The 26649-nt window shown below is 39.0% G+C and overlaps 1 protein-coding gene across 5 annotated transcripts; it reads right to left on the bottom strand.

The window, feature by feature from the left end:
* Window positions 1-5659: 5659 nt before the first annotated feature.
* On the bottom strand, window positions 5660-24734 carry BIRC3 (baculoviral IAP repeat containing 3). Of its 5 annotated transcripts, none has more exons than XM_070384334.1 (10): window positions 24600-24717; window positions 22745-23049; window positions 18206-21431; window positions 17997-18096; window positions 16291-16369; window positions 14359-14407; window positions 11604-11846; window positions 6857-7111; window positions 6546-6587; window positions 5660-6432 (listed from the first exon to the last, which is right to left on the bottom strand). In XM_070384334.1, exons 3-10 carry the CDS (start codon window positions 19056-19058, stop codon window positions 6239-6241), a joined length of 1815 nt encoding a protein of 604 aa, XP_070240435.1. In that variant the 5' UTR covers window positions 19059-21431; window positions 22745-23049; window positions 24600-24717; the 3' UTR covers window positions 5660-6238. The 5 variants fall into 5 exon arrangements, with proteins under 5 accessions (XP_070240435.1, XP_070240436.1, XP_070240432.1 ...); XM_070384335.1 differs by lacking the exon at window positions 24600-24717 and adding an exon at window positions 24350-24560; XM_070384331.1 differs by lacking the exon at window positions 22745-23049 and having other exon boundaries at window positions 24600-24734.
* Between the last annotated feature and the right edge of the window lie 1915 nt (window positions 24735-26649).

Raw genomic sequence — 26649 nt, 5'->3', positions numbered from 1 at the left:
AATACTCAAAATTCTACAAGCCAGGCTTCAGTAATATGTGAACTGTGAACTTCCTGATGTTCAAGCTGGTTTTAGAAAAGGCAGAGGAACCAGAGATCAAATTGCCAACATCTGCTGGATCATGGAAAAAGCAAGAGAGTTCCAGAAAAACATCTATTTCTGCTTTATTGACTATACCAAAGCCTTTGACTGTGTGGATCACAATAAACTATGGAAAATTCTGAAAGAGATGGGAATATCAGACCACCTGACCTGCCTCTTGAGAAACCTATATGCAGGTCAGGAAGCAACAGTTAGAACTGGACATGGGACAACAGCCTGGTTCCAAATAGGAAAGGAGTATGTCAAGGCTGTTTATTGTCACCCTGCTTATTGAACTTATATGAAGAGTACATCTTGAGAAACGCTGGGCTGGAAGAAGCACAAGTGGGAATCAAGATTGCCAGGAGAAATATCAATAACCTCAGATATGCAGATGACACCATCCTTATGGCAGAAAGTGAAGAGGAACTCAAAAGCCTCTTGATGAAAGTGAAAGAGGAGAGTGAAAAAGTTGGCTTAAAGCTCAACATTCAGAAAACGAAGACCATGGCATCTGGTCCCATCACTTCATGGGAAATAGATGGGGAAACAGTGGAAACAGTGTCAGACTTTATTTTTTTTGGGCTCCAAAATCACTGCAGATGGTGACTGCAGCCATGAAATTAAAAGATGCTTATTCCTTGGAAGAAAAGTTATGATCAACCTAGATAGCATATTCAAAAGCAAAGACATTACTTTGCCAACTAAGGTCCATCTAGTCAAGGCTATGGTTTTTCCAGTGGTCATGTATGGATGTGAGAGTTGGACTGTGAAGAAAGCTGAGCACCGAAGAATTGATGCTTCTGAACTGTGGTGTTGGAGAAGACTCCTGAGAGTCCCTTGGACTGCAAGGAGATCAGTCCTGGGTGTTCTTTGGAAGGAATGATGCTAAAGCTGAAACTCCAATACTTTGGCCACCTCATGTGAAGAGTTGACTCATTGGAAAAGACTCTGACGCTGGGAGGGATTGGGGGCAGGAGGAAAAGGGGACGACAGAGGATGAGATGGCTGGATGGCATTACCAAATCTATGGACGTGAGTTTGAGTGAACTGCGGGAGATGGTGATGGACAGGGAGGCCTGGCATGCTGTGATTCATGGGGTCACAAAAAGTCCGACACGACTGAGCGACTGAACTGAACTGAACTGAATGCATATATATGGAATCTAGAAAAATGGTACTGAAGAATTTATTTACAGGGCAGCAATGGAGAAACAGACATAGAGGATAGACTTATGGACATGGGGAAAGGTGAGGAGAGGGTGAGATGTATGGAAAGAGTAACATGGAAACTTACATTCATATGTAAGATAGACAGCCAATGGGAATTTGCTCAGGAAACTCAAACAGGGGCTCTGTATCAACCTAGAGGGGTGGATGGGGAGGGAGATGGAGGGGAGGCTCATAAGGGAGGGGATATATGTATACCTATGGCTGATTCATGTTGAGGTTTGACAGAGAACAACAAAATTCTGTAAAGCAATTATCCTTCATTAAAAAAAAAGAAAAAAGAACTCCTAAGGTCTCTTCCAATTGATGGTAGTATGAGTTCTCCTTCCAACTCTTTCACTTACCAGCTATGAGACCTTGGGTAATATACTAAACCTCTCTAAACCACTTCTTTCATCTTTAAAAAACAAGAACAGTATCTACTTAATACTTGTTGAGCACTCCAGGCATCTTACAGATCAGCTCTTTAAATCCTCACTGCAATCCCATGAGAAACATCTCATGGGAGATGAGATGTTAATCTCATCACGGGACATGAGATGTAATATAGCAACAGGTATATTATCCCCTGTTCTTGCCTGGAGAATCCCAGGGACGGGGGAGCCTCGTGAGCTGCCATCTATGGGGTCGCACAGAGTCGGACATGACTGAAGCGACTTAGCAGCAGCAGGGGCTATAGTTGGAGAAGGCAGTGGCACCCCACTCCAGTACTCTTGCCTGGAAAATCCCAAGGACGGAGGGGCTTGGTGGGCTGTAGTCCATGGGGTCACTAAGAGTCGGACACAACTGAGCGACTTCACTTTCACTTTTCACTTTCATGCATTGGAGAAGGAAATGGCAACCCACTCCAGTGTTCTTGCCTGGAGAATCCCAGGGACAGGGGAGCCTGGTGGGCTGCCGTCTATGGGGTCGCACAGAGTCGGACACGACTGAAGCGACTTAGCAGCAGCAGCATATTATCCCCATTCCACACAGATGCACTCAGAGGCACAGAGGTGTTAACTAATTTGTCCAAGATTACTCAGCTATAATTTGAACCCCAAATTTGCACTATCAGTCCCTGTGTTATATACTGTTTTTAAGTTACAGTGATTCTCTAATGAGATAATGTGCACAGACACTTAGTACATGCAAGTTCAATACATGTCAATTATTATTATTAAGATTCTAATGTCCATATTTGTACCTTTTTAAAATGCTCTTTCCAAACTTGAAATCATCTAGAAAATAATTGCCTTGCTTCATCATTCAGAAAATAATTGCAAGTCCCATCTCCTACATACATCTTTTTTAACTGAGTTGATCGCTCTCTAAAACTTCCCTTTGATATCTAAAGGAGTGCAGAATTTGGCCCATGATTCTACACCAATGATTATCCCTTAATACTTTATCAACAGTGATAATTATGGAGGAAGAAATTCCCTCTCATATCCCAACCTTGCTCATAGAAAGTCATTCATTCACTCATTCAGTAAGGGCCTATTCTATGTCAGGCTCTGAGTTAGGTGCTAGACATGTACGGCAAACAAAACACATGGTTCCTTTTCTCATGGAAATTTTTACAATAAACATGACAGTACACAAATAAATGTATAAATACAAATTGTGATTCAGATTCAGATTCAGATCAGTCACTCAGTCGTGTCCGACTCTGCGACCCCATGAATCGCAGCACGCCAGGCCTCCCTGTCCATCACCAACTCCCAGAGTTCACTCAAACGTCCATGGAGTCAGTGATGCCATCCAGCCATCTCATCCTGTCGTCCCCTTCTCCTCTTGCCCCCAATCCCTCCCAGCATCAGAGTCTTTTTCAATGAGTCAACTCTTTGCAATTGTGATCAATTTCATTAAAAAAAAAAAAAAAAAGGCCTTTGGAAAGACAGTTTCAGTTCAGTTCAGTCACTTAGTCGTGAGACAGTTTAAGGGATATAATTTAGCTCTAAGGAGTAAGAGAAGGCCTCTCTGAAGAAGTAACATCTAAGCTAAGACTTGAAGAACGAGTAAAAATTTTTCAGGGAAAGAGCAAATGAAAAAACAGTCCAGTCAAAGACCCTGAAGCAAAAGAGCCTGCCATGTTTAGAAACTGAAGAAAACCAAAGTAGCTGAGCTATAGTGAGCAAGAAGAAAGTGGCAGAAAATGAGGTTAAAAACTGTACAGGGCCAGGTGAGACTCTGATGAAGAGCAGGTATATTGTGCAACGTGGAAAAAAAAAAAATACCTATTACTCTATTTACATAGTACATACTCGGGAAATTGGACCTTGTTCATCTCTTCTTGACTAGAAGTGTGGGGATTGGCATAGTTTTAAAAAGAATGAGCAATCCTGACCTACTATTTCAAGGGTACTAGTGTTGCCTGGAAAATCCCATGGACGGAGGAGCCTGGAAGGCTGCAGTCCATGGGGTCGCTGAGGGTCGGACATGACTGAGCAACTTCACTTTTCACTTTCATGCACTGGAGAAGGAAATGGCAACTCATTCCAGTGTTCTTGCCTGGAGAATCCCAGGGACGGGGGAGCCTGGTGGGCTGCCGTCTATGGGATCGCACAGAGTCCGACACGACTGAAGCGACTTAGCAACAGTGTTGCTTCTACAGTGAATCCCTTAAACAACCCATCGTTTTGCCTAGAACTTACACAGCAAACATCCACACTGTCTACTATCATGTGCAAGCCATCAAAACACGGTAAAGATGGTTGAATAACATTGCCTATGATCACAAAGGCATTTTACAGGCTAATAGTACCAAGTAACACAAGGAAATGAAAAAAAGAATGGACGGAAGTTCAATGAGCATAATCTAAATAAGAAACTAAGCCCACTGCAAATTCTGAATTATAACACTTAGTATATATTGTATATTGAGATTTAAATTATCTACTCAGTTACAAGAATTGTAAGGCCAGGTTGGGTGAGGGGTGAAGATGGAGGGAATCAAATGAATGAATGAATGTCAAGCACCTAAAAACGTGCCTGATGCCTGACATGGCATCTGAAAGTGAAACTACCATTATTATTATCTACAGTGACTAACAGGGTAATAACAAAATATCTGAATAAATAATCTGGGTATGTTAGCTATATACTATATAGCTATATATATACTACCAAAATGAGAAATGAACAAGACTTTCACAGTGGATATGGGCAAGTTCAAATATTAAGTGTAGCATGCAATAAGAACTAGATATAAACATAGTTGCTGTCAGAAGGGTATATACTATCTAAATGTTTCTCTTAAAAGGCTGAGTTGGACCATAAAGAAGGCTGAGGGCTGAACACTTGATGCTTTCGAACTGTAGTGCTGGAGAAGACTCTTGAGAGTCCCTTGGACTGCAAGATCAAACCAGTCAATCCTAAAGGAAATCAATCCTGAATAATCGCTGGAAGGACTGAAGCTGAGGCTGAAGCTCCAATACTTTGGCCACCTGATGCAAAGACCCGATTCACTGGAAAAGACCCTGATGCTGGGAAAGAGTGAGGGCAAGAGGAGAAGGGGGCAACAGAGGATGAGATGGTTGAATGGCATCAACAGCTCAGTGGACATGAGTTTGAGCAAGCTGCAGGAGACAGTGAAGGACAGGTCAGCCTGCGGTGCTGCAGTCCACGGGATCGCAAAGAGCTGGACACGACTGAGCAACTGAATAACACAAATCATCTAAGCAATAATCCAACTGATTCAGCCTTGCACCCCTGCAGGACACTGTGGTTACCATGTGGCTAGCCAACTAAATATTCGAACAAAGAGGCAAGATCAGTGGCATCACATGCAGCCTCCCAGCAACAGCCTGAAGAGATGGAATCTCCCCTCTTATTTGGTTCCTAAGCTTTCTTTTTATGGAACTCTAGCAGCCATTTAGAACTAATTTAGATTATTGGCTTTTTTGCTTGTCTCTCCAGACTATTCCCAACTACAGCTTCACTTCTGGTTTTAAAGCCCTAAAAACTCTACAGGAAACAAAGGCTAGAGAATTATGAATTGGACACGCTGAGTACCAAAAAGTAATGCAAAGGAGGAAATCTTTCTGCACTGGCAGAGCGGAACAAATTGACTTACAAGCTGTTCATTCCAAACACTGCTAATCAGTGTACTTTTCAAATCCCAGAATTAATACCAAAGTGGTGAGAATAAAACTAGGGGCCTTTCCTGATAGGCAGGACAGGCATGAGACTTCCTGAATAAATCAACAGACAAATGAATAAACAAATTTAATGGGAGGATATTTGATTTTGACTCAGACATCCTATAAAATCCTATAGATTAAAGCCAGCTGTGGTTGACCACTGTGCTCTACAAGTATAAGTGAAGAAGCATCTTACAGAAAGGGATCTAAAGCAGAGTTCAACATTCAAAAAGTCTTAGGGAGGTACAGAAGGAGTGTGGGAGTCAGTACACTATCTGATATCATAGAAATGAAGGTATCAAGAACAACAGTAATTTTGATTGCTTTATTAAAATGTTCCTCATAGAATTCTTTACAAAAACATTATGTCCTAAAAAAGTCACTCAACAAATATCAAGACCTTCTATGTATAGGACACTGATGGAAAAAGCAAAGGAATCTGTGTTCCTGATCCTTAATACAACTCAAAAATATGCAAAATTCAGAAAGGTCAGTTCAAAAGCTTAAATTTTCCATCACTTACAATTTCAATAATGCTGAAATTTTAATTTAGTATTGTGCTTATAGTGCTATCCCTATATTTTGTTCATAAGAACAAAAGCCCATCATTCCCTGCTATATAAAATATTCATGTTCATATTTTAGAGATATATTTATATAAATATATTTATATAAAACAAAATCTTCTGAGTTGCAAATAAATAAAAACATCTTAAAGAAACCAAAACACTATCAAAGTTAAAATTATAATACATTTCATCCATTAATTCTAGTATAAGTTTAGACAGAGTTTTAGATCTTCTTCACGAAAGAAATGTACGAACTGTACCCTTGATTGTACCTCTACAAATAGGGCATTTTCTTAGAGAAGGGGCACAGTCTTTGCAAACTACTAGATGACCACAAGGAATGAACACTATGGACACTTCTTTGTCCATACACACTTTACACGTTCTTTCTTCTTGTAGTCTCCTCAACTGTTCTTCCACTGGTAAATCTAAGAAGAGAGAAAAAATGTTAATAAAAGGCAATTTCCTGCTTCTCCTCCAATGAAAAGCCAAGAAAATAAAAAACAATGTTTTCTTCTGGTTTAAATCATTAATATTTTACCTGAAACATTTTCTGTAGGAATGTATTTTATGTCTTGTTGCACTAAGGGAGCAAAAGCAAAAGCATTACTATTACAAATAAGGTTAACAATATTTAGTCACAGAATATATATTTTTAAACTAACAGTTTGGACTCTGCCCAAACACTATAAATAATTTTCAAAATGTCAAGGCAACAAAAGCCTTCTATCTTTTTGTACAAGTATTAGTTTACAAATTAGGTTGAATTATTTTCAATAATCACAAATTATTAATATGAGCATATTTTTCAATTGACCTAGAAAGTTTCAAAAGTAATTTTTCAGCACTCACCAAATAAACGCTTGTATAACATGGGATCAATTTCTTGTAGAGAGTTTTTGAATATGGTGGCTGCAAAATTTCCTTTCACTAAAATAGTATCAATCAGTTCTCTTGCTTGTAAAGATGTTTGTGTTTTCTGTTTAATAACATCATGTTCTTGTTCACTAATCACCCTGGCAGTTAGGAGACTATCCAGAATTGGAAGCACACAAGTCAGATGTTGAAAAAGTGCCATTCTATTCTTCCGGATTAATGACAGGTCATCTTTATAGAAAAGAACACAAACATAATCACATTCAAACTCTGTCTGCAAACTTCCTTCCACATATACACATATAACTGAATGAAAACAACCATAATTCAGTATCAGCACTGAAGTTGATTGCTAGCTTGGCAGTACCAAAGTAGAAAATAACTCTATTTATAATAAGAACTAATGCTGAGCACTGTGGTAGGCACTTCACATGTATTAACTTATTTCATCTTTACAACAGCCCAGCTCAGTCAGTAAAGAATCTGCCTGCAATGCAGAAGACCCTGGTTTGATTCCTGGGTTGGGAAGATCCCCTGGAGAAGGGAACAGATACCCACTCCAGTATTCTGGCCTGAAGAATTCCATGGACTATATAGTCCATGGAGTTGCAAAGAGTCAGACAGGACTCAGCGACTTTCACTTTCACTAGTGTCCTTATTTAGTAGATAAGAAAACAGAGGCACAATGAGGTAAGTAAACTGCTAAAGTACATAAAACTAGCAAAAGTCAAACTGAGGCAATTTGGTGTCATAATCTCTGCTTTCAACAATTCTGCAATATTGCTAATCCTTTAACCAAATAAACCTTAGAGCCAAATGAAATTGAAATTTCAATCCAATCTAGTCCAAGTGGAAAAGGCAAAATCAAGAGAATTAAAAATGACAGATTTTTTCTTAAATTATCAGTCACCCATAAAACTTCTTTAAAATTCCATTTAATTATTATTTCCCCAAATTATACATGGTATCACCATTAGCTCAATATTTTATAACAATGGGGAAAAGGCACTAACAACATTTTGAAAAAGAAATCCTACTTGTCACACCTTCCTGTGCTATAGGATCACTATATTCTCCTTAAAAATCTAGATTTTGTATCTACTAGTAAAATATTTTATATTTGAAACTCTGCAATTGCATTATCTTTATGGAATATGACTTATGAATCTAGGTTTGTTAATTAACTATCATATAGTTTTACCATGATCCATTAAGCTTTACTATAAAATAAAAAGAGAAGTTGAGTTGTCTAAAGAAAGATTATTTGAGTGGAGATGATTGATATATTTTAGAAACTCTGACTCTATCAAATAGGAACGTGAATAAAACCATTTAACAAGGAACACCATTTAACTAGTGCCTAGTCAGATGGTCCAGGCTCAAGATACGCATTTCAAAGAGGATTGAAGCTCTGAAAATAAAAGAGAAAACGAACAGAACAGTGTCTGGGTAAAAAGTCAATGTTTCACACATACCTGCTGAACAAATGAACGATCAGGGTTAGGCAATTTAAAGAGCAGTTGGAACAAAGAAATTTGAAGTAGATTACAGCAGAGGGATGGAAGAATCAGAATTTACCATATTGTTAAGTAATTTATTATAAAGAAGTAGCGATATATTAGAAAATTAAAGTATAATTTTATATTGAAGTATATCCATTTTAAAGTTTTTTATTTTTCTAATTACATTTTACTTAAACTAATAAGTTCTCTGAAATTCTTAAGATTTCCAAAATTAGACTGCTACTGACTGAGGAAAATAGTCTCACTTCAAAGTCATAGGCTATATTATAGCTTATAAGAAAGTAAAGACTTGAATACACCTTTGAAACATACTATTCTTTTATTCTGGAAAAAAATATCCTAAGTTGCCTCTTTAAGTGCACATTTGTAAAGAAATCACCCACCTACCATTCTCGGAAACTAGAAATTAATTAGTAACACAAATGTAAGAATTTTAATTGTCATTCAAAAAATATTTCTTGGGCACAGACTGTGCAGACACATGAAAGTTATCTTATACCATTTGTTGACTTGGAGTTATCTCTGGAAACCATTGATTTCTCTTTTTTTGAAGAAAAATAAGTATTTTATAGCTGGATGGCTTTAGACTTCAAAGAGTTTTTAAACAGTTATGGAGATGAGTGTTCTCTTCTTTAAGCAGTTGTTCACTGACAACCAGTGGTAAGAATGTGACAACTACAGGAAGGACACGCAGTCTTATCTTCCCTTTAAAATGAAAAAGAACTTGGCAAGGCTGGGCAAACTTGGACTATATGCTGTATTGGTGACATGTACAACTGAATAAGTAAGTCACACTTTGGTAAATAGAGGATGCTGTATCATCATGATCTGATATGTCAGTCTGGGTTGGCCAGGGGTAGATTTATCCAGGAATGGAGTGGACAATCTCACAGTCAACTATCCTGGGAAGAAAGAGGTCTCAGATGGCCATGGACAAGGGAAGGGGTGCAAACCTTTCTCATTCTGGGCTTTGTGGCTATTTGGGGGCCTCCTGAGAAATCTGTACACAGGTCAAGAAGCAACAGTTAGAACTGGACATGGAACAACAGATTGGATCCAAACTGGGAAAGGAGTATGTCAAGGCTGTATATTGTCACCCTGCTTATTTAACTTATATGCAGAGTACATCATGAGAAATGCTGGACTGGATGAAGCACAAGCTGGAATCAAGATTGCTGGGAGAAATATCAATAGCCTCAGATATGCAGATGACACCACCCTTATGGCAGAAAGTGAAGAACTAAAGAGCCTTTTGATGAAAGTGAAAGGAGAGTGAAAAAGGTGGCTTAAAACTCAACATTCAGGAAACTAAGATCATGGCATCTGGTCCCATCACTTCATGACAAATAGATGGGGAAACAATAGAAAGAGTGACAGACTTTATTTTGGGGGGCTCCAAAATCACTGCAGATGATGATTGCAGCCATGAAATTAAAAGATGCTTGCTCCTTGGAAGAAAAGCTATGACCAACCTAGCCAGCATATTAAAAAGCTGACATTACTGTGCCAACAAAGGTCCGTCTAGTCAAACCTATGGTTTTTCCAGTCGTCATGTATGGATGTGAGAGTTGGACTATAAGCTGAGCGCCGAAGAACTGATGCTTTTGAACTGTGGTGTTGGAGAAGACTCCTGAGAGTCCCTTGGACTGCAAGGAGATCCAACCAGTCCATCCTAAAGGAAGTCAGTCCTGAATATTTATTGGAAGGACTGATGCTGAAGCTGAAACTCCAATCCTTTGGCCACCTGATGAGAAGAACTGACTCATTTGAAAGGACCCTGATGCTGGGAAAGATTGAAGGTGGGAGGAGAAGGGGACGACAGAGGATGAGATGGGTGGATGGTATCACTAACTCAATGGAATTGAGTTTGAGTAAGCTCCGGGAGTTGGTGAAGGACAGGGAAGCCTGGCATGCTGCAGTCCATGGGGTCGCAAAGAGTTGGACATGACTAAGTGACTGAACTGAACTGAACTGAGCCTTGCTTGGGACTTTCCTAGTCATTTGTGTAAACTGGTCAGAGCCACACAGAGATCAATCAGGAGCTAGGTAGAGAGATTCATGAGGATGGGTTTAGGAGCACCAAGAGAGCACACATACAGTTATGGCTGTCAATTGCCATGTGTGATATAATGTCCTTCCGTGATCCCTAAATCTCCAATAAGAGCTTGTTAACAGTTGTAGTCTGTTTTCAGCTGTGTTGAAAGGACTCTTGGATCTGGTCCATGCTTGAGAAAGAGTGGCCAAGGAGGGATCAACATTTCTCTTTGTCCAGGCCAAAGTGATGATGGAAGCAGAGCAACCAGATGAGAATGAACATGCTGAGAGGAGAGAGTTTTCTGAAGGGCAACAGAGCAGAGCTAACAAGACGACATGGCTAGCATGGAAGGTCACAGGCAACTTGTCTTGAGAGAACGTGAAACAGTATCCCAGCACTCTTTTAAATAATAGAAAGACACTCCAAAGGGGAACTCATATCTTGTGTGAGCAAATAGGAAACTTAATGATAATTTGTATATTACTTTATAGTCACAGGTTGAGACACACTGTTATGCTACTATTAATAGTTGTCCCTGATCCCACCCCAATTTACAGCGAAGAGGAGTGAGCAACTAGTCCGAGATAAAAAATGTGCCATGGGCTTCCCTGGTGGTCCAGTGGTTAAGAATCCACCTTGTAATGCAGAGGACACTGGTTGAATCCCTGGTCTGGGAAGACTGAATGTGCCAAGGAGCAACTAAGCCTGTACACCACAACTACTAAGCATGCACTCTAAAGCTTGAGAGCTGCAACTGCTGAAGCTCGAGTCCACAGAGTCCATGCTCCACAACCGGAGAAGGCACTGCAACAATAAGCCAGGCAGCACAACTAGAGAAGCCCACGTGCAGCAAGGAAGACCCAACTGCAGCCAAAAATTTAAAAAAAAAAAAATTTTTTTTAATGTGCCATGAATAATTATATACACAATCAATTATTCAGAGTAAACACAGAAATTAAGCAAAGGCAGGAAAATTTGCTTTCACTCAATATATACGATTTCAATTTACTAATAAGCGATCAAATATAGTTTAATGTGAAGAAAGTTTTCAGAATTCAAATGTAGAAGACTGAACATAAAATCCAATTGGATTAATGAGTATATTTTCAATAACATATACAGTGGCATCCTTATGGAAATAGAGACTGTAAATAAATATGTATACCTGATTCTTTTTCCTCAGTTGCTCTTTCTTTCTCCTCTTCCCTTATTTCATCTTCTGCATTAAGTAAATCTAATACAAGATCACTGATGGTTTTATAATTCTCTCCAGTCATTAGGATTTTACTCTGAACAGTCTGCTTTACCAGCCTTCTACTAAAGCCCATTTCCAAAGCAGCTTTAACCACAGGTGTATTCATCATGACTGAATCTTCTGAATGGTTTTCTCCAGGTCCAAAATGAATAACTATACAAAATAAGGAATTTAACACATTATGGGAGAGTTTGTATATTTTCTAAATTGTGATTTATTTATTTATTTTTCTTTCTTTATTTTTTTTAAATTTTATTTTTAAACTTTACAATATTGTATTAGTTTTGCCAAATATCGAAATGAATCTGCCACAGGTATACCTGTGTTCCCCATCCTGAACCCTCCTCCCTCCTCCCTCCCCATACCCTCCCTCTGGGTCGTCCCAGTGCACCAGCCCCAAGCATCCAGTATCGTGCATCGAACCTGGACTGGGACTCGTTTCATACATGATATTATACATGTTTCAATGTCATTCTCCCAAATCTCCCCACCCTCTCCCTCTCCCACAGAGTCCATAAGACTGATCTATACATCAGTGTCTCTTTTGCTGTCTCGTACACAGGGTTATTGTTACCATCTTTCTAAATTCCATATATATGCGTTAGTATACTGTATTGGTGTTTTTCTTTCTGGCTTACTTCACTCTGTATAATAGGTTCCAGTTTCATCCATCTCATTAGAACTGATTCAAATGTATTCTTTTTAATGGCTGAGTAATACTCCATTGTGTATATGTACCACAGCTTTCTTATCCATTCATCTGCTGATGGGCATCTAGGTTGCTTCCATGTCCTGGCTATTATAAACAGTGCTGCGATGAACATTGGGCTACACGTGTCTCTTTCCCTTCTGGTTTCCTCAGTGTGTATGCCCAGCAGTGGGATTGCTGGATCATAAGGCAGTTCTATTTCCAGTTTTGTAAGGAATCTCCACACTGTTCTCCATAGTGGCTGTACTAGTTTGCATTCCCACCAACAGTGTAAGAGAGTTCCCTTTTCTCCACACCCTCTCCAGCATTTATTGCTTGTAGACTTCTGGATAGCAGCCATTCTGACTGGCGTGAAATGGTACCTCATAGTGGTTTTGATTTGCATTTCTCTGATAATGAGTGATGTTGAGCATCTTTTCATGTGTTTGTTAGCCATCTGTATGTCTTCTTTGGAGAAATGTCTTTCTATTACAATATCCAAAATATAAGGCCCAGAAAATATGCAGGTACTATTTTTGTACTACCTTTCGTAAATTTAAAATAATGGTATACATATTCAGTCACTAAAATAGGAACATGGAACATTGTATTCAGATACAAAATATCCATTATCTGGCATAACTATAAGTGGGAGAAAGAAATAGAATGTCGGTGCTGGTGGATCATCCCAACCAGTATTGAGATTCTTTTTCCCCAAGTTGAATGAACAAATGAGCTTTCTAAATTAAATTAAATATGTTTTATATAATTGTGAAATAGGCCAACTGTCATCACTCATCTCTATTCCTGCAGTGGCCTTCTACAACACTGTTCCTATCTAACTTATTCTCAGTATTGTAATCAGAATGCCTTTTTAAAAACATAAATCTGAATTTCCATAAATTCCATCAACAATTCCTTTGCCTTTAAGGTAACATTCAATTGTACCTTATAAGATCTTACACAGTCTGGACCCTAACCCCTTCAGCCTCACCACTGGCCACTTACTCAATTGTCTTCTAGACCAGAAGTCACAAACTGACAGCTGCTGGTTCAAATTCTGCCTATTGTGCTAACTACTGTTAAGCCAGCCTGCTTCATTCATTCATCTCTTCACAAATCCTACTTCTATCCATACAAAAGTTTGTTCAGTTCTTCTAATTTGCCTGTTCTCCTTTGTCACTTAAGTCTTTCACGTGCTGTTTTCTCTGCTGAGAATATTCTTTTCCTCCGTTTGGTTAACTTTTGTTCTTCTGTTTGCTTCTGTGCTAAGACAAATACTTCTTCTGGAAAGGCTTTTCTGATCCTCCAAGTCTGGACTAATGTTCCATATGTGCTCTCTGAGCCCACTTTATTTTCTGCACCATTATCCTATCTGTGCATTTTCCTGTATCCCTCAGACTAGCAGCTCATGAGAACAGGTGTTACATTTATTCTGTTCTTTGTTTCTCAGGACAGCAGAAGCACAACAAATATTTATTGAATTGAATTTAACACTAGATAATGAAGAAGGGCTTATTCAAATATTGGCTCTATCACCTTTTAGGTTAAGGTAATAGGTCACTTAACCTCTCTGAGCCTCCAAGTCCTTATTGAAAAAAATGGGAATATTATTTTCTACTCTCCATTTCATAGAAATAGTATGTATGCAATCTTATGCCATAGTGTATCTGTTCCCACACTGGTCTGAAAACTGGATGTATGCAGTTTGTTAAAACTAGAGACAGTCAAGCCCCACTTTTAGATACTACGATTCAATTCAGTAGGGTTAAAGTGAGACTAGAAATCTATATTTTTGGAGTTCCTCAGGCAATTATGATATGCACTAAGGTTTGAAAAATATCAAGTGTATTTGAAAATTCATTGTAAATTATAAATCATAACATAAATGTATATTATGTAATTATCAGCTTTCAATCTTAACAGTATCAAATGATCCTAATATTTAAATGTAGCAGTTATTATTAGTATACATACTTGGTGACTCTGTATTTTCATCTTCTGGATTGTCTGAAGTAGATAACAGCTACAAAAAAAATGTACATAAATTAAAATGTAAATTTCATCTTATTCATTGCAATAAAAATTAATCAAAAGACTTGTTCAATTTATTGCATACTGACTTATTTATTGGGAACATGGTTTTTTATGTCAAAAGCGAATTTTATTTACATTCAACAGCAGTTCTGTAGGCCATAAACTACTAAGAATTTCTTCACATGTGTGTATGTATTAACAAATAAAACGCATTTTCATTAAGGCACAAACAGGGTTATACCTTTTCAGTGATCTACAAGACAATCATTGTTTACCTATTATCCCAAAGATCTTCCATTTTCTGGGTGTTTCTTTGGGATAAGCTGGATCGAATATTAGTTCCATTGACCATGGCTAGGAAGTGTTTGACCCTCAAGCTATTCTATAAGTTCTTATTTGCTTTTCTGGGAAGATTAGAAAAAGCAATACAATTATCTTCCTCAAATCCTTTTAAGAAAAATTTATATAGTATAGCTCATCATCATGGTGATATAGAGTGTAACTTAAATGCTACTACCTAGTCAATTTTTTCCTCAAGTAATTCAATTTATTACAACTTTATTAGAGTAATATTCAGAAACACAACTTAAATACTATTTTTCAGAAGGTTTCTAATTTTGGATCTGCTGTTATCCAAAGAATAGCACTCGCTACTATTTATTGACTATGCCAATGCCTTTGACTGTGTGGATCACAATAAACTGTGGAAACTTCTGAAGGAGATGGGAATACCAGACCACCTGACCTGCCTCTTGAGAAACCTATATGCAGGTCAGGAAGCAACAGTTAGAACTGGACATAGAACAACAGACTGGTTCCAAACTGGGAAAGGAGTACGTCAAGGCTGTATATTGTCACCCTGCTTATTTAACTTCTATGCAGAGTACATCATGAGAAACGCTGGGCTGGGTGAAGCACAAGCTGGAATTAAGACTGCCAGGAGAAATATCAATAACCTCAGGTACTCAGATGACACCACCCTTATGGCAGAAAGTGAAGAACTAAAGATGAAAGTGAAAGAGTAGAGTGAAAAAGTTGACTTAAAGCTCAATATTCAGAAAACTAAGATTATGGCATCCGGTCCCATCACTTCATGGCAAATAGATGGGGAAACAGAGGAAACAGTGTCAGACTTTATTTTGGGGGGTTCCAAAATCACTGCAGATGGTGATTGTAGCCATGAAATTAAAAGACACTTACTACTTGGAAGGAAAGTTATGACCAACCTAGATAGCATATTCAAAAGCAGAGACATTACTTTGCCAACAAAGGTCCATCTAGTCAAGGCTATGGTTTTTCCAGTGGTCATGTGTGGATGTGAGAGTTGGACTGGGAAGAAAGCTGAGCACCAAAGAATTGATGCTTTTGAACTATGGTGTTGGAGAAGACTCTTGAGAGTCCCTTGGACTGCAAGGAGATTCAACCAGTCCATCCTAAAGGAGATCAGTCCTGGGTGTTCATTGGAAGGACTGATGTTGAAGCTGAAACTCCAATACTTTGGCCACCTGATGCGAAGAGCTGACCCATTTGAGAAGACCCTGATGCTGGGAAAGATTGAGGGCAGGAAGAAAAGGGGACAACAGAGGATGAGATGGTTGGATGGCATCACTGACTTAACAGACATGGGTTTGGGTAAACTCCGGGAATTCGTGATGGACTGGGAGGCCTGGTGTGCTGTGTTTCATGGGGTCACAAAGAGTTGGACACGACTGAGCGACTGAACTGAACTGAACTGAGCACTCTCTAAGATCATGCTGGGTGTTGGAAAAAAAAGTGTATTTTTAAAGTGATTCTTGTCTTTTCACTAAAATTTACTCTCTGTAATTATCAGAAAGTCAATTTAACAAATGATTTTAAAAAACTGTCCCTTACCTGTTCAAGTAGATGAGGGTAACTGGCTTGAACTCGACTAATGAACTCTTGTCCTTTAATTTGTATTAAGTACTCACACCTAAAATGTAAACAAAATTAAATCTGGTTATTTATATTTAAACAAATTTAACTCTGGTTATTTCAATCTGGCCATTTGTAGCCTGGTAAATATTTCAAATGAACATAAGCATAATTATAACCACTTGACTATTCATTTAGCATATAGGAAGTGGTAAGAGACGCTGCAGTCAAAAGCAAGATATCATCAAGAGGAGGGCTGTAATTGGTAATCAGCCAAGGCTGAGGCAGGCAGAGGTCGTGAGGCTCTCAAGTCTACTGAGAAAAGCAAGGCTGTCTCCATTCCAAGTTCCCAGCTGCTCTCTTCAACTGTTCTCTAAGATTCCTAAAAACACTCTGAACACTAATAACAAGGAAACAAGGTAGAAAGTTCCCTAATAAATGATACTGTTCATACATAAGGTATGTGTGTATGTTTAAAAGCTGAAAATACACAAAAAGAAAGAATTAGGAAGATGAGCCCATTTTCTAGTATGTCAGACATTCACAAGTTTGGCATTTCCTAGATAATATATATCCATTGTCTAATTTAAGTACAAAATGAATTCATGACTCGATCAAAGCAAAATTATCAGTTCTTTATATATTCACAAAATTACCACAATAGAAAGCTAGCAGCACATTTTAAAAACGTCTATGTTTTTTAAAGGTATTCTTTTTAATTTTTGAAATCTGAAATATTTGGGGACTGCAAAGTTGTTACAAGGGAAGACCAGTATTAAAAACATATAATGTAAACATTTGGCAATCAACATTAACAAATATTAGAAGTGTTGACCATGAAAAATATAATTAAAGGCTACTTGATTTTAATTTAAAAAGAGTGAAAACAAGCATGGAATGACAGCAAAATGCTATGCAGTGACCAAAACAGATGAAATGGATCTATATTTACCCTGATGACTCTGTTTCATATTGCAATCAGCCTGGTACTTCTGATCTCTTTCATCCATCTCTTTTTTTCTTTTTATCCAAAGCACTTATTATATTCCAACATGCTATATAACTTATTTATTAAGCTTGTATTAATTGTTTGATCTCTCCTGCTATAAGTTTAGCATATGAGACCAGTTTTGATTTTGTTTTGATTTTGATTTTGTTTTGATTTTGTTCAACCAAGTATATTAAATATCTACAACAGTGCCTGGTAATAGGTAATTACCTACTGAGTGTTGAATAAATGGAAATATGTTCAAGACATAATGTTGACTGAAAAGTTTCAAAATAGTACATGTATCTAATTTATATAAAATTTTATACATTTGAGATGTTTTTTGGAGGGATGTTCATGAAAATGGTAACTGTGGTCATCTTTAGGTGGCGAGATTTCTTGACATTTAAATTTTTTCTCTCTGTACTTTCCTAATAATGTGTGACTTGAGTTTATAATGAGCATGTTATTTTAATATATACATATTTATATTAATTACACACACAAAGAAATCCTGAACTATTTATCTTAAATTTCCACCAAAACTGTTTAAGCAGTTATTTTTCTAAGTAAGCCTCCCTAAATTTATTCACAAATGTATTTTTGAAACAAAGGCAGACTAAAGTAACAGTTGATTAAGTTACACACATAAAACTCATCTTACACACATGTGCATAGAAAATCTGAAAATAATTACCGTGGAAACCACTTGGCATGTTCCACCCATGGATCATCTCCAGATTCCCAACACCTCAGTCCACCATCACAGCAAAAGCATTTCACATCATCACTGTGACCTAAAATTAAATTTGGACCAAAACTTATGAATCCATATAATTCTACCACTAAAATGTATAAGATAAACATGTTGAATATTTTTTTTTATTATCAGATTAAGCTTCTTACCCACATAATAAAAACCTGCGCTTGCAAGCTGCTCAGGATGAACTGGAACACTAGAGGGCCAGCTGCAGAATGTTTTAATGCGGGCTGCATATGTCTGCATGCTCAGATTAGAAGCAGTGTACCTTGAAGTGCCTTGGAGCTGATTTCCTAAAAACGGACAGTTGGGGAAATGTCTCAGGTGTTCTGACATAGCATCATCCTTCGGTTCCCAATTGCTCAATGTTCCACCACAGGCAAAGCAAGCCACTCTATCTCCAGGTCCTATGTAATAAAAGCCTGCTTTTGCCAGGTCTGTTGGTGACAGAAAAGTCAACGGCCACATCTGGAAGGTAAGTAATCTGGCTTTTTCAGTATTCATTGCACAAGGGTAGGAACTTATCCTCAAGGCAGAAAAATCCTGATTTGGTCCAGAGTTTAAAAGATTTGATGGAAAGCTTGAATAAGAGCCACTGAAGTAGCCACTGTTTTCCAAGCTGGGAAGTAGTGAATGTGTGGAATTCGTTAATGAAGAATGAAAAGTAGGCTGAGAAGAGGCTCCTGAAACGTTAATTGAATTTAGATTCTGAACAAAGCTACAGCTAGGATACAACTTTTTATGCTTCTCAATGGGATTGTCTCCTTGTTTCCAGTTATCCAGCATCAGTCCACAACAGAAGCATTTGACTTTGTCTTTCACACCAGTGTAATAAAAACCAGCACGAGCAAGACTCCTTTCTGAGACAGGTACACCGGCGGGGAAAGTTGAGTATGTTGACATTCGGTAGAGCTCACATGAAAAGTCATACTTCAGTTCAAACATGTTGGCACTCTTCATCAAATTTGATAAGAATACGCTATTTTCTACTATATTCATAATGAAGTGGATGGGGAGGAAAAGGGACTAGTCTTTCTCTGGGGAGGTAGTTTTGTGCATGGCTTTTGATTTTTATTAATTTTAGTACTAGGTTGAACACTTAGAACAGGAAATCTTTCATTCTTTTTTCTTCTATGCATTTAGGATTACAGCATGGCAAGATTCTAAATCCTATACTGATACATTTTAAGGGACAATTATGTACAACTTGTACCTCTGCATACTCTTGATATATACAATGTAAACATGATGCTACACAGTACCTTGTGATGAAAATTAAAACCTTCATAAAAATGTAGAATGCGTTAGGTCATCAAGACGCCATTTTGTGTCAGGTGTCTCCACAAGTAGGTCACCCTCTCCACTAATATGCTTCATTGACATTCGGTCAGCCTGAAGATAAAATGTCTCACATAGTTTGTTTTGGCAGAAAGCTATCCTGCATAAGTGTCCCATATACACAAGAATATTCAAACTATACTTATTCTGATTTTTTTAAATTGTGAAATTTTGGAGCCAGGGAAAAGAAAGTGTAAAACCTACCTCAAAAGGAGAAAAGAATGGATTATTATATTTCACTGACTCTAAGGCACATGTTTCAATATCTCTGTTATGGAGAGGTATCTTACAATCAATGGCATATCACATTTTAATTAACAGGATTTTTATTTCTAGGAGGTACATAAAATAATGGCGTGCTTTACAAATGATGACATCTTAGATTCAGTGAAATATAGTATATCCTAAATCTTGCTCAAATTAATTAATTTTTCTTCCTACAACCATTTTAATGGGGAGAAGAAAAAATCCAAAATTTTCTTCCAGATGAAGAACTTAAGTAGTAACAGAATTGGCTCACAGATCTTAAGACCTGGTTTCAAGATTTATTAAATAATAATTACTTCCATAGATAGGTACCTGACTGCTGAGTCATAGTGATGCCTCTAGATCTTAGCAAATTAAACATTCCATTTCAAATAAACTATCAGAGATGGGTATATTTGCTCATTTGATCTTTTAGGCTCAGCTCCATGCTGTTGAAAGCCAACATCAAATCTCCTGATAGTGAATTTATTTTTAAAAACAGTCAAAAGTCAGAGTGCTGAGTCTCCAAGCTAAGATGGATAATAAATTTTAAACAAGCAAACAAAAAACAGATGGATTAAAAAAATTTGGTTTTGGTCAGAAACTATTTCACAGATAGTATACCTTGAACCAGAATTTATCTTGACAAAACATAATAAATTTACTTTGTCACAATCCACTTCTTTTGAACAACAGAGACCTCAAAATCCAGAATTTCTCAATTAAAACTATCTACCAGTAGGCAGGTCTACATCAATAGTATCAGTAATGACCAATAAACAAGTCATCATGGTTCTTCCAGAAGTGATTTGCAAGCATGTTTCCTGGGTCTCATATATATTGAGGCTTTTTACTACAGACTTCAATGCTTTCTTTCCAGGTGGCATCAGAAATATTAGTGATTATTTCCCTCAAAGGTGAATTATTTTGTTTAACTTCAGTATTCCTTTTATTAGTCAATAATTTTATACATTGTTATAAAATGTGTAATATTATTTGTGTTATTTTAAAATATAAAACTCTTGGTGTTATTATTGTCTCTATGTGGTGTTACGACTATCTCTGTGTTTCTTTCTGAAGTTTGTTCATTTACCAAAAAGTAACCATCCACCCATCATTCTAATTCTAATTATTCTCAGAGATAACAACCCATTTGAACAAACTACATTTTTGACTTTCAAAATATCAATAGGCTTAGAAATGGTTAATTTCTTTACCAATCATCACGTTTATCTTTCATACTTACTCTTATTTTGTTGTACCTATCAAAAAGTTTTGGTTTTGACATTTCTTTGTCACTACAGAAATCTTTTAACATGCCAAAGGTTTTATATGCATATTTCTCTAACTTAGCAGAAGGCTGAATATTAATTATTTGTTCTAGATAACTGTCATTCATTTTTAAATCTTTACCAAATACAGGTACAATTTTTTTCTATTCTACACAGCAGCCAGTAGGAAACTGCCTGGCCAACTCTGAAAAAAAGTATTTCAACAATATGTCTCGACTACAATCATTTCTTTATATCCACAAGTCAAATTCAGAATCAAACCTATTATTACTGTGTAATTATACCTCTCATAACTAGATCATATTATTTAAATTAACATTCTTTGGATACAAAAAACTCCAGTTATCTACTTTGTTTATTCATGCACAAAACTACCTCCCTCAGATCAGACTAAGTCCCTTTTAAGAGTTTTAGGCCTCCATTTTCAGATGTTTTGCTTTATAGAAAAAACTGGAAAAAAATTTAGAAGTAGAACAGTTCCTCTCTTTTGTAAAACCTGTTTAAAAAAAAAAAAAGACAGTTTTAAAAGTCAAATAATTCATAGATGTTACACTATAATCACTTTGTAAACATTTTTCCAAAACAGAGCACTAGTATTTACTGAATGTCTACCATATACAAGTTGGTGTACTAGCCACTGTAGAGGCCAAAAAATCCCAGACGAAAACCAGAGGCCTCAGATTGGTGGCCAGCAGAGGTATTATGTTTGGCTTGCACAGAATTAGACTCCAGCATTTCACTAATTTTTTAAACTTTTTATTTTTAAATTAACTTATAAAGAGAGAAAATTCATAAACATAAGAATTTTCACACATCCTATACTCAACTTCCTCCAAATTAGCATCTTATATAACCATAGTATAACTACAGAAACCAGGAAATTAACACTGAAACAGTGCTATTAATTAATCTGTATGCCTCATTTGAATTCCACCAGCCTTCCAAGTAAGATTTTTCCTGGAAAAATATCACTGTATTTTTCAATGTTTTAGTTAATTACCAACACTTTTTGTAAGTAAGAGATTTCCAGACTTCCCCAGTGGTCAAGACTCCACACTTTCACTAAATGGGACAAGGGAATTAAGATCCTGATGTTAAGTGGAGGGGCCAAAAAAAAAAAGTAAGAGATTTCCCATGACATTGTAGATCCCAATGCTCTCATAAAAATATCAAAAGATGTCACTATGCCAGGAATATATTTCTGGATGGCAACAATAAGCTAGTGCTAAGCCATGGCTGCACCCTTTTGGGAGGGTACATGCACTCCCATTTGGCACTCTGATACAGAGATTCTTTTCCTTTATAGTTTAGTACAAATAATGAGTATAGTTTCCTGTGCTATACAGGAGGTCCTTGTTGATTTTATATATAGAGAGAGAGTAGTGTGTATATGTCAACCCTGCTGCTGCTGCTGCTAAGTCGCTTCAGTTGTATCTGACTCTGTGCAACCCCACAGACAGCAGGCCACCAGGCTCCTCCGTCCCTGGGATTCTCCAGGCAAGAACACTGGAGTGGGTTGCCATTTCCTTCTCCAGTGCATAAAAGTGAAAAGTGAAAGTGAAGTCGCTCAGTCATGTCCGACTCCTAGTGACTCATGGACTACAGCCTACCAGGCCCCTCCATCCATGGGATTTTCCAGGCAAAAGTACTGGAGTGGGTTGCCATTGCCTTCTCTGATCTTCCTAATTTATCCCTCGCCCTTCTTCCTTTTTGGTAGCGGTAAGTTTGTTTTCTATGCCTGGGGAAAACCACTCTCAATATGAGTAACACCAATGGCTTCTTTCCCAAAACCAGTGGAATTTTTCACACCTGACACTGGGGCCCACTTCCTCCAACAAATGTTCTAGTTCCTTGGCTTCTCTCTCGGAATTCCTCTTTCCTTTCTAGTGGTTACTTCTCAGATTGGCTCATCCCCAGTCACGCCTCTTCTCACTCTTCACTTCTAGTGGGCAACCTCCTTGATGCCAGGGATACTGGATATGTCTTCCTCTTGGACACTTAGCACATCCAAGTGATACTGGAGGTTAAGTGTGCCTTTTGTCTCTAGCTCAGTCTGTAAAGAATCAGCTTGCAATGCAGAGACCCGGGTTCCATTCCCAGCTCGGGAAGATCCCCTGGAGAAAGAAATGGCAACCCACTTCAGTATTCTTGCCTGGAGAATCCCATGGATAGAAGACCCTGGCAGGTCCATGGGGTTGCAAGAGTCGGACACCGCTTAGCAACTAAATCATCAGCCCCTAGTCTGCGGTCTCCTTCACGGCAGAACTGTGCAGCAGCTCTGTATCAATCCTCCTAGCTCCACATCCATCCCGTCTGGCAAACAATGAAGACAGTAAGAGTTTCTGTTGAGAAGTCAATGTCAGCAAACTTGACTGAGCCCCTCAAGGACCGCAGCACCTTCATTTGCATGGTATTAAGGACATCAATTTTACATTAATGACTACAAAGTCTGCTAGGTGATGGTTTAGTACAGGCTTTGGAGTCAGACATCTTGGGTTTCCAATACTCATCAGTGTCCCCGTACCAGAGGTGTGCCCTTGGGCAAGTAAACCTCCCTGAGCCCAGAGTTTCCTCATTGTCAGTGGAGATAAATATGGCAACTGCTTCGTAGGACTGTGAAAAACCTGAAAGACACATGTGAAGTCTTTTGAGAGAGTCTTTGAGTACACTAGGTCTTAGAAACACCTGTTAGCAAAAAATAATGACAAAGTTAATTTTACTGTTAGTTTAGCATCAGGTACAGAGAAGGCAGTGCACCCCACTCCAGCACTCTTGCCTGGAAACTCCCACGTACGCAGGAGCCTGGTGGGCTGCAGTCCATGGGGTCGCTAAGAGTCGGACACGACTGAGCGACTTCACTTTCACTTTTCACTTTCACGCATTGGAGAAGGAAACGGCAACCCACTCCAGTGTTCTTGCCTGGAGAATCTCAGGGACTGGGGAGCCCGGTGGGCTGATGTCTATGGGGTCGCACAGAGTCGGACACGACTGAAGCGACGCAGCAGCAGCATCAGGTAAATATCTCCAGCACTGTAATAACTAGATTAAGAGCACTACAGGATTTCCAGGCCGATTATCAGTAAAACACCAAAAATCTGCTCTTTCCGCCATCACTTGGGAACACTCCTCCGTCTGTTCATTAAAGACTCTACTAAGTCCTTACTATGGCCAAGCCATCTGGCACCGGCTGAGGCCAGTGATACCTCTTGGGCTTAGTCGCTCAGTCCAGTCGGCTCTGTGCGACCCCCATGGGCTGTGGCCAGCCAGGCTCCTCTGTCCAGGGGACTCTCCAGGCGAGAGCTCGGGAGTGGGTCGCCATGTCCTGCAGTGATACCTTTCGGCCATCCATTAAACCAACTGTCAAACACCCCCCTTCCACTGACTCACGGCAGAAGGAAAACAGGAACTGCACACCTGGCAGGAAGGAGGAAGGAAAGCGAGTGTCGGCGAAGCAGGGCCGGAGCCGGCGGCCCCCAGAGCTGGAGGGCAAGTCTGGACGGCGGAGGCGGCGGCGCGGACCGGCCTGAGGAGACCGGCCTCAGGAGCGCAGCCGCGCGGGTCAGGGCCGCCCGGGCTCGCACTCTGTTCCCGCGCCGGCTCGCGAGACCCGGGAAGAGCCCAGACCCTGGGGGTCGCGCGCACGGGCGCGCGCACGCTCACTCACCGCAGTTCTGGTCGCCCGACCGCCGCCCCGCGCCGGTGCGCGCCAGAGGGGATGTGCCGGCCGAGACCTGGCGGGCGCCACCCGTTGCCCCCGCCGTTCGGGGCGGGCCGGAGGCTCCCGCGGCCTTTTAACCGTCTTCCCCACCCCCCACCCCGGCCCGCCCCTTCCCCACCCCCTCCCCGCTCCCCGCGTCCCGCACTCCTCCCAGCGGTTTGCTTGTGAGCTGGTGCTTTCCTCTGAAGTCTTAGGGGAACTCCAGCGGTAATAACCACACACACTTCCCCTTAATCAGTGGCCTGGCAGACCCACTCGGGGATTTCCATGACCCAGAAAGCGTGACTGTTTCTTAACCGGGGCGGATCGACGTGGCATTTACTGAAATACCTTTGCTTCATTGTTCGTGGGTCAGAGGAAATCTTGATAATCTGTGAGGGGGCAAGATGATCATTGGTCAGCTTGACTGGAAAAGGTGCATCTCCCCACGTAATAAAATATTAAACTTTGTGCAAGCTTTCTGATTTGTTTTTACTTTTCTAATTGTAAAGCATGAGTGGAAATGTAGGGGTTTTGTTAAAAAATCACAAGATTCTCCTTTTCAATTTATTTTTAGTCTTTGAAAAGAGATTACCATATTAGTTTAGTGGGAAAAAAAATTTTTTTTTATGGTTGATAAGTTGTTTTTATAACTAGGGTGGAGTTGGCTGTAAAACAAATTCCTCTTTGTAGCCTTCAGTTTCACAGGGGAGATGTCTACCATGAAAGCCTCATAAAAATCTGAAGTCAGAGTCTTACTGCACTGTCATATTTTCCTCAACATTTCCTGCCTAAGGAGTCAATTTAAACACATATCTAAAGACAGTGCATGCCAGGATAACAGATTGGGAAAGCTCACCTGATTTTCCTGCCTTCCAGTAAATTAAGAAAAAGATACCAAGCACTAACGGCAGAACTGTAATGTTACTTAGTACTTCTACTCTCCTGTAGAAACAAGGATGCAGTACAGTCAGGATGAGCAGGGGTATCTTCTGTGTTAGCTAATTTGGCTGTCCATAGCAGATTTCCAGCTGGAACTATATAAAAAAAGATTAAGTTTACTTGTGTGAAGATTTTTTCATTTTGAGCCTGCTTAGTTCAACATTTTATAAGCCATTTTCAACTCTCCTGTAAGATGGTGGAAAAAAATTTTGTGGTCTTTATATATATTTATGATCATGTCGGAGAAGGCAATGGCACCCCACTCCAGTACTCTTGCCTGGAAAATCCCATGGATGGAGGAGCCTGGTAGGCTGCAGTCCATGGGGTCGCTAAGAGTCAGACACGACTGAGCGACTTCACTTTCACTTTTCACTTTCCTGCATTGGAGAAGGAAATGGCCACCCACTCCAGTGTTCTTGCCTGGAGAATCCCAGGGACAGGGGAGCCTGGTGGGCTGCTGTCTGTGGGGTCGCACAGAGTCGGACACGACTGAAGCGACTTAGCAGCAGCAGCAGCAGCATAATCATGTACCCACCAAAATAATTTTGGAAAACTGTATTTCTCTGCACATTTTTAACTTAGCATTAAAACACAAAAGTCATAGTTGCTAAGGAACTACTAAATCTAGACATTGATGTCTTAGGATAAGATTGATCAACAGTCTTTCAAATGTATTCAGTGGACTACAAATACCATTTGATAACCTTCATTATTAATGTATCAGTTCGTCTTTAATAATTGGAAATATTCTATCATTGCTTTTTGTCCTTGAACATTCTGCTTCCCCACAGAATTTTTGTGTTTAAAATGGACATCTTTATGATCCCTCTGGCACAAATTTCTGAAACAAACATGTATAAATTGAAATTTAACTTTTTTCCTATGATCATAGGCTGTAACTCAAAATTTTCTCCTTGACTACATTATCATTTATATTACTTTCAGTACTTATATTCAAAGTCAGTTGGTCGAAGCAATATAAACATATATGCTGATATAACAATATACTCATAAAAAATGATTCTTTTACAAATGCAATCTTAATGAGGGCTGCAGCTTATATTTGAACAATTTA

This window comes from Bos mutus, chromosome 15 (assembly GCF_027580195.1).
Source record: "Bos mutus isolate GX-2022 chromosome 15, NWIPB_WYAK_1.1, whole genome shotgun sequence".
Classification (NCBI taxonomy): domain Eukaryota; kingdom Metazoa; phylum Chordata; class Mammalia; order Artiodactyla; family Bovidae; genus Bos; species Bos mutus.
The sequence above is the reverse complement of the archived record's forward strand: the minus strand, read 5'-3'. Positions and strand labels throughout refer to the sequence as shown.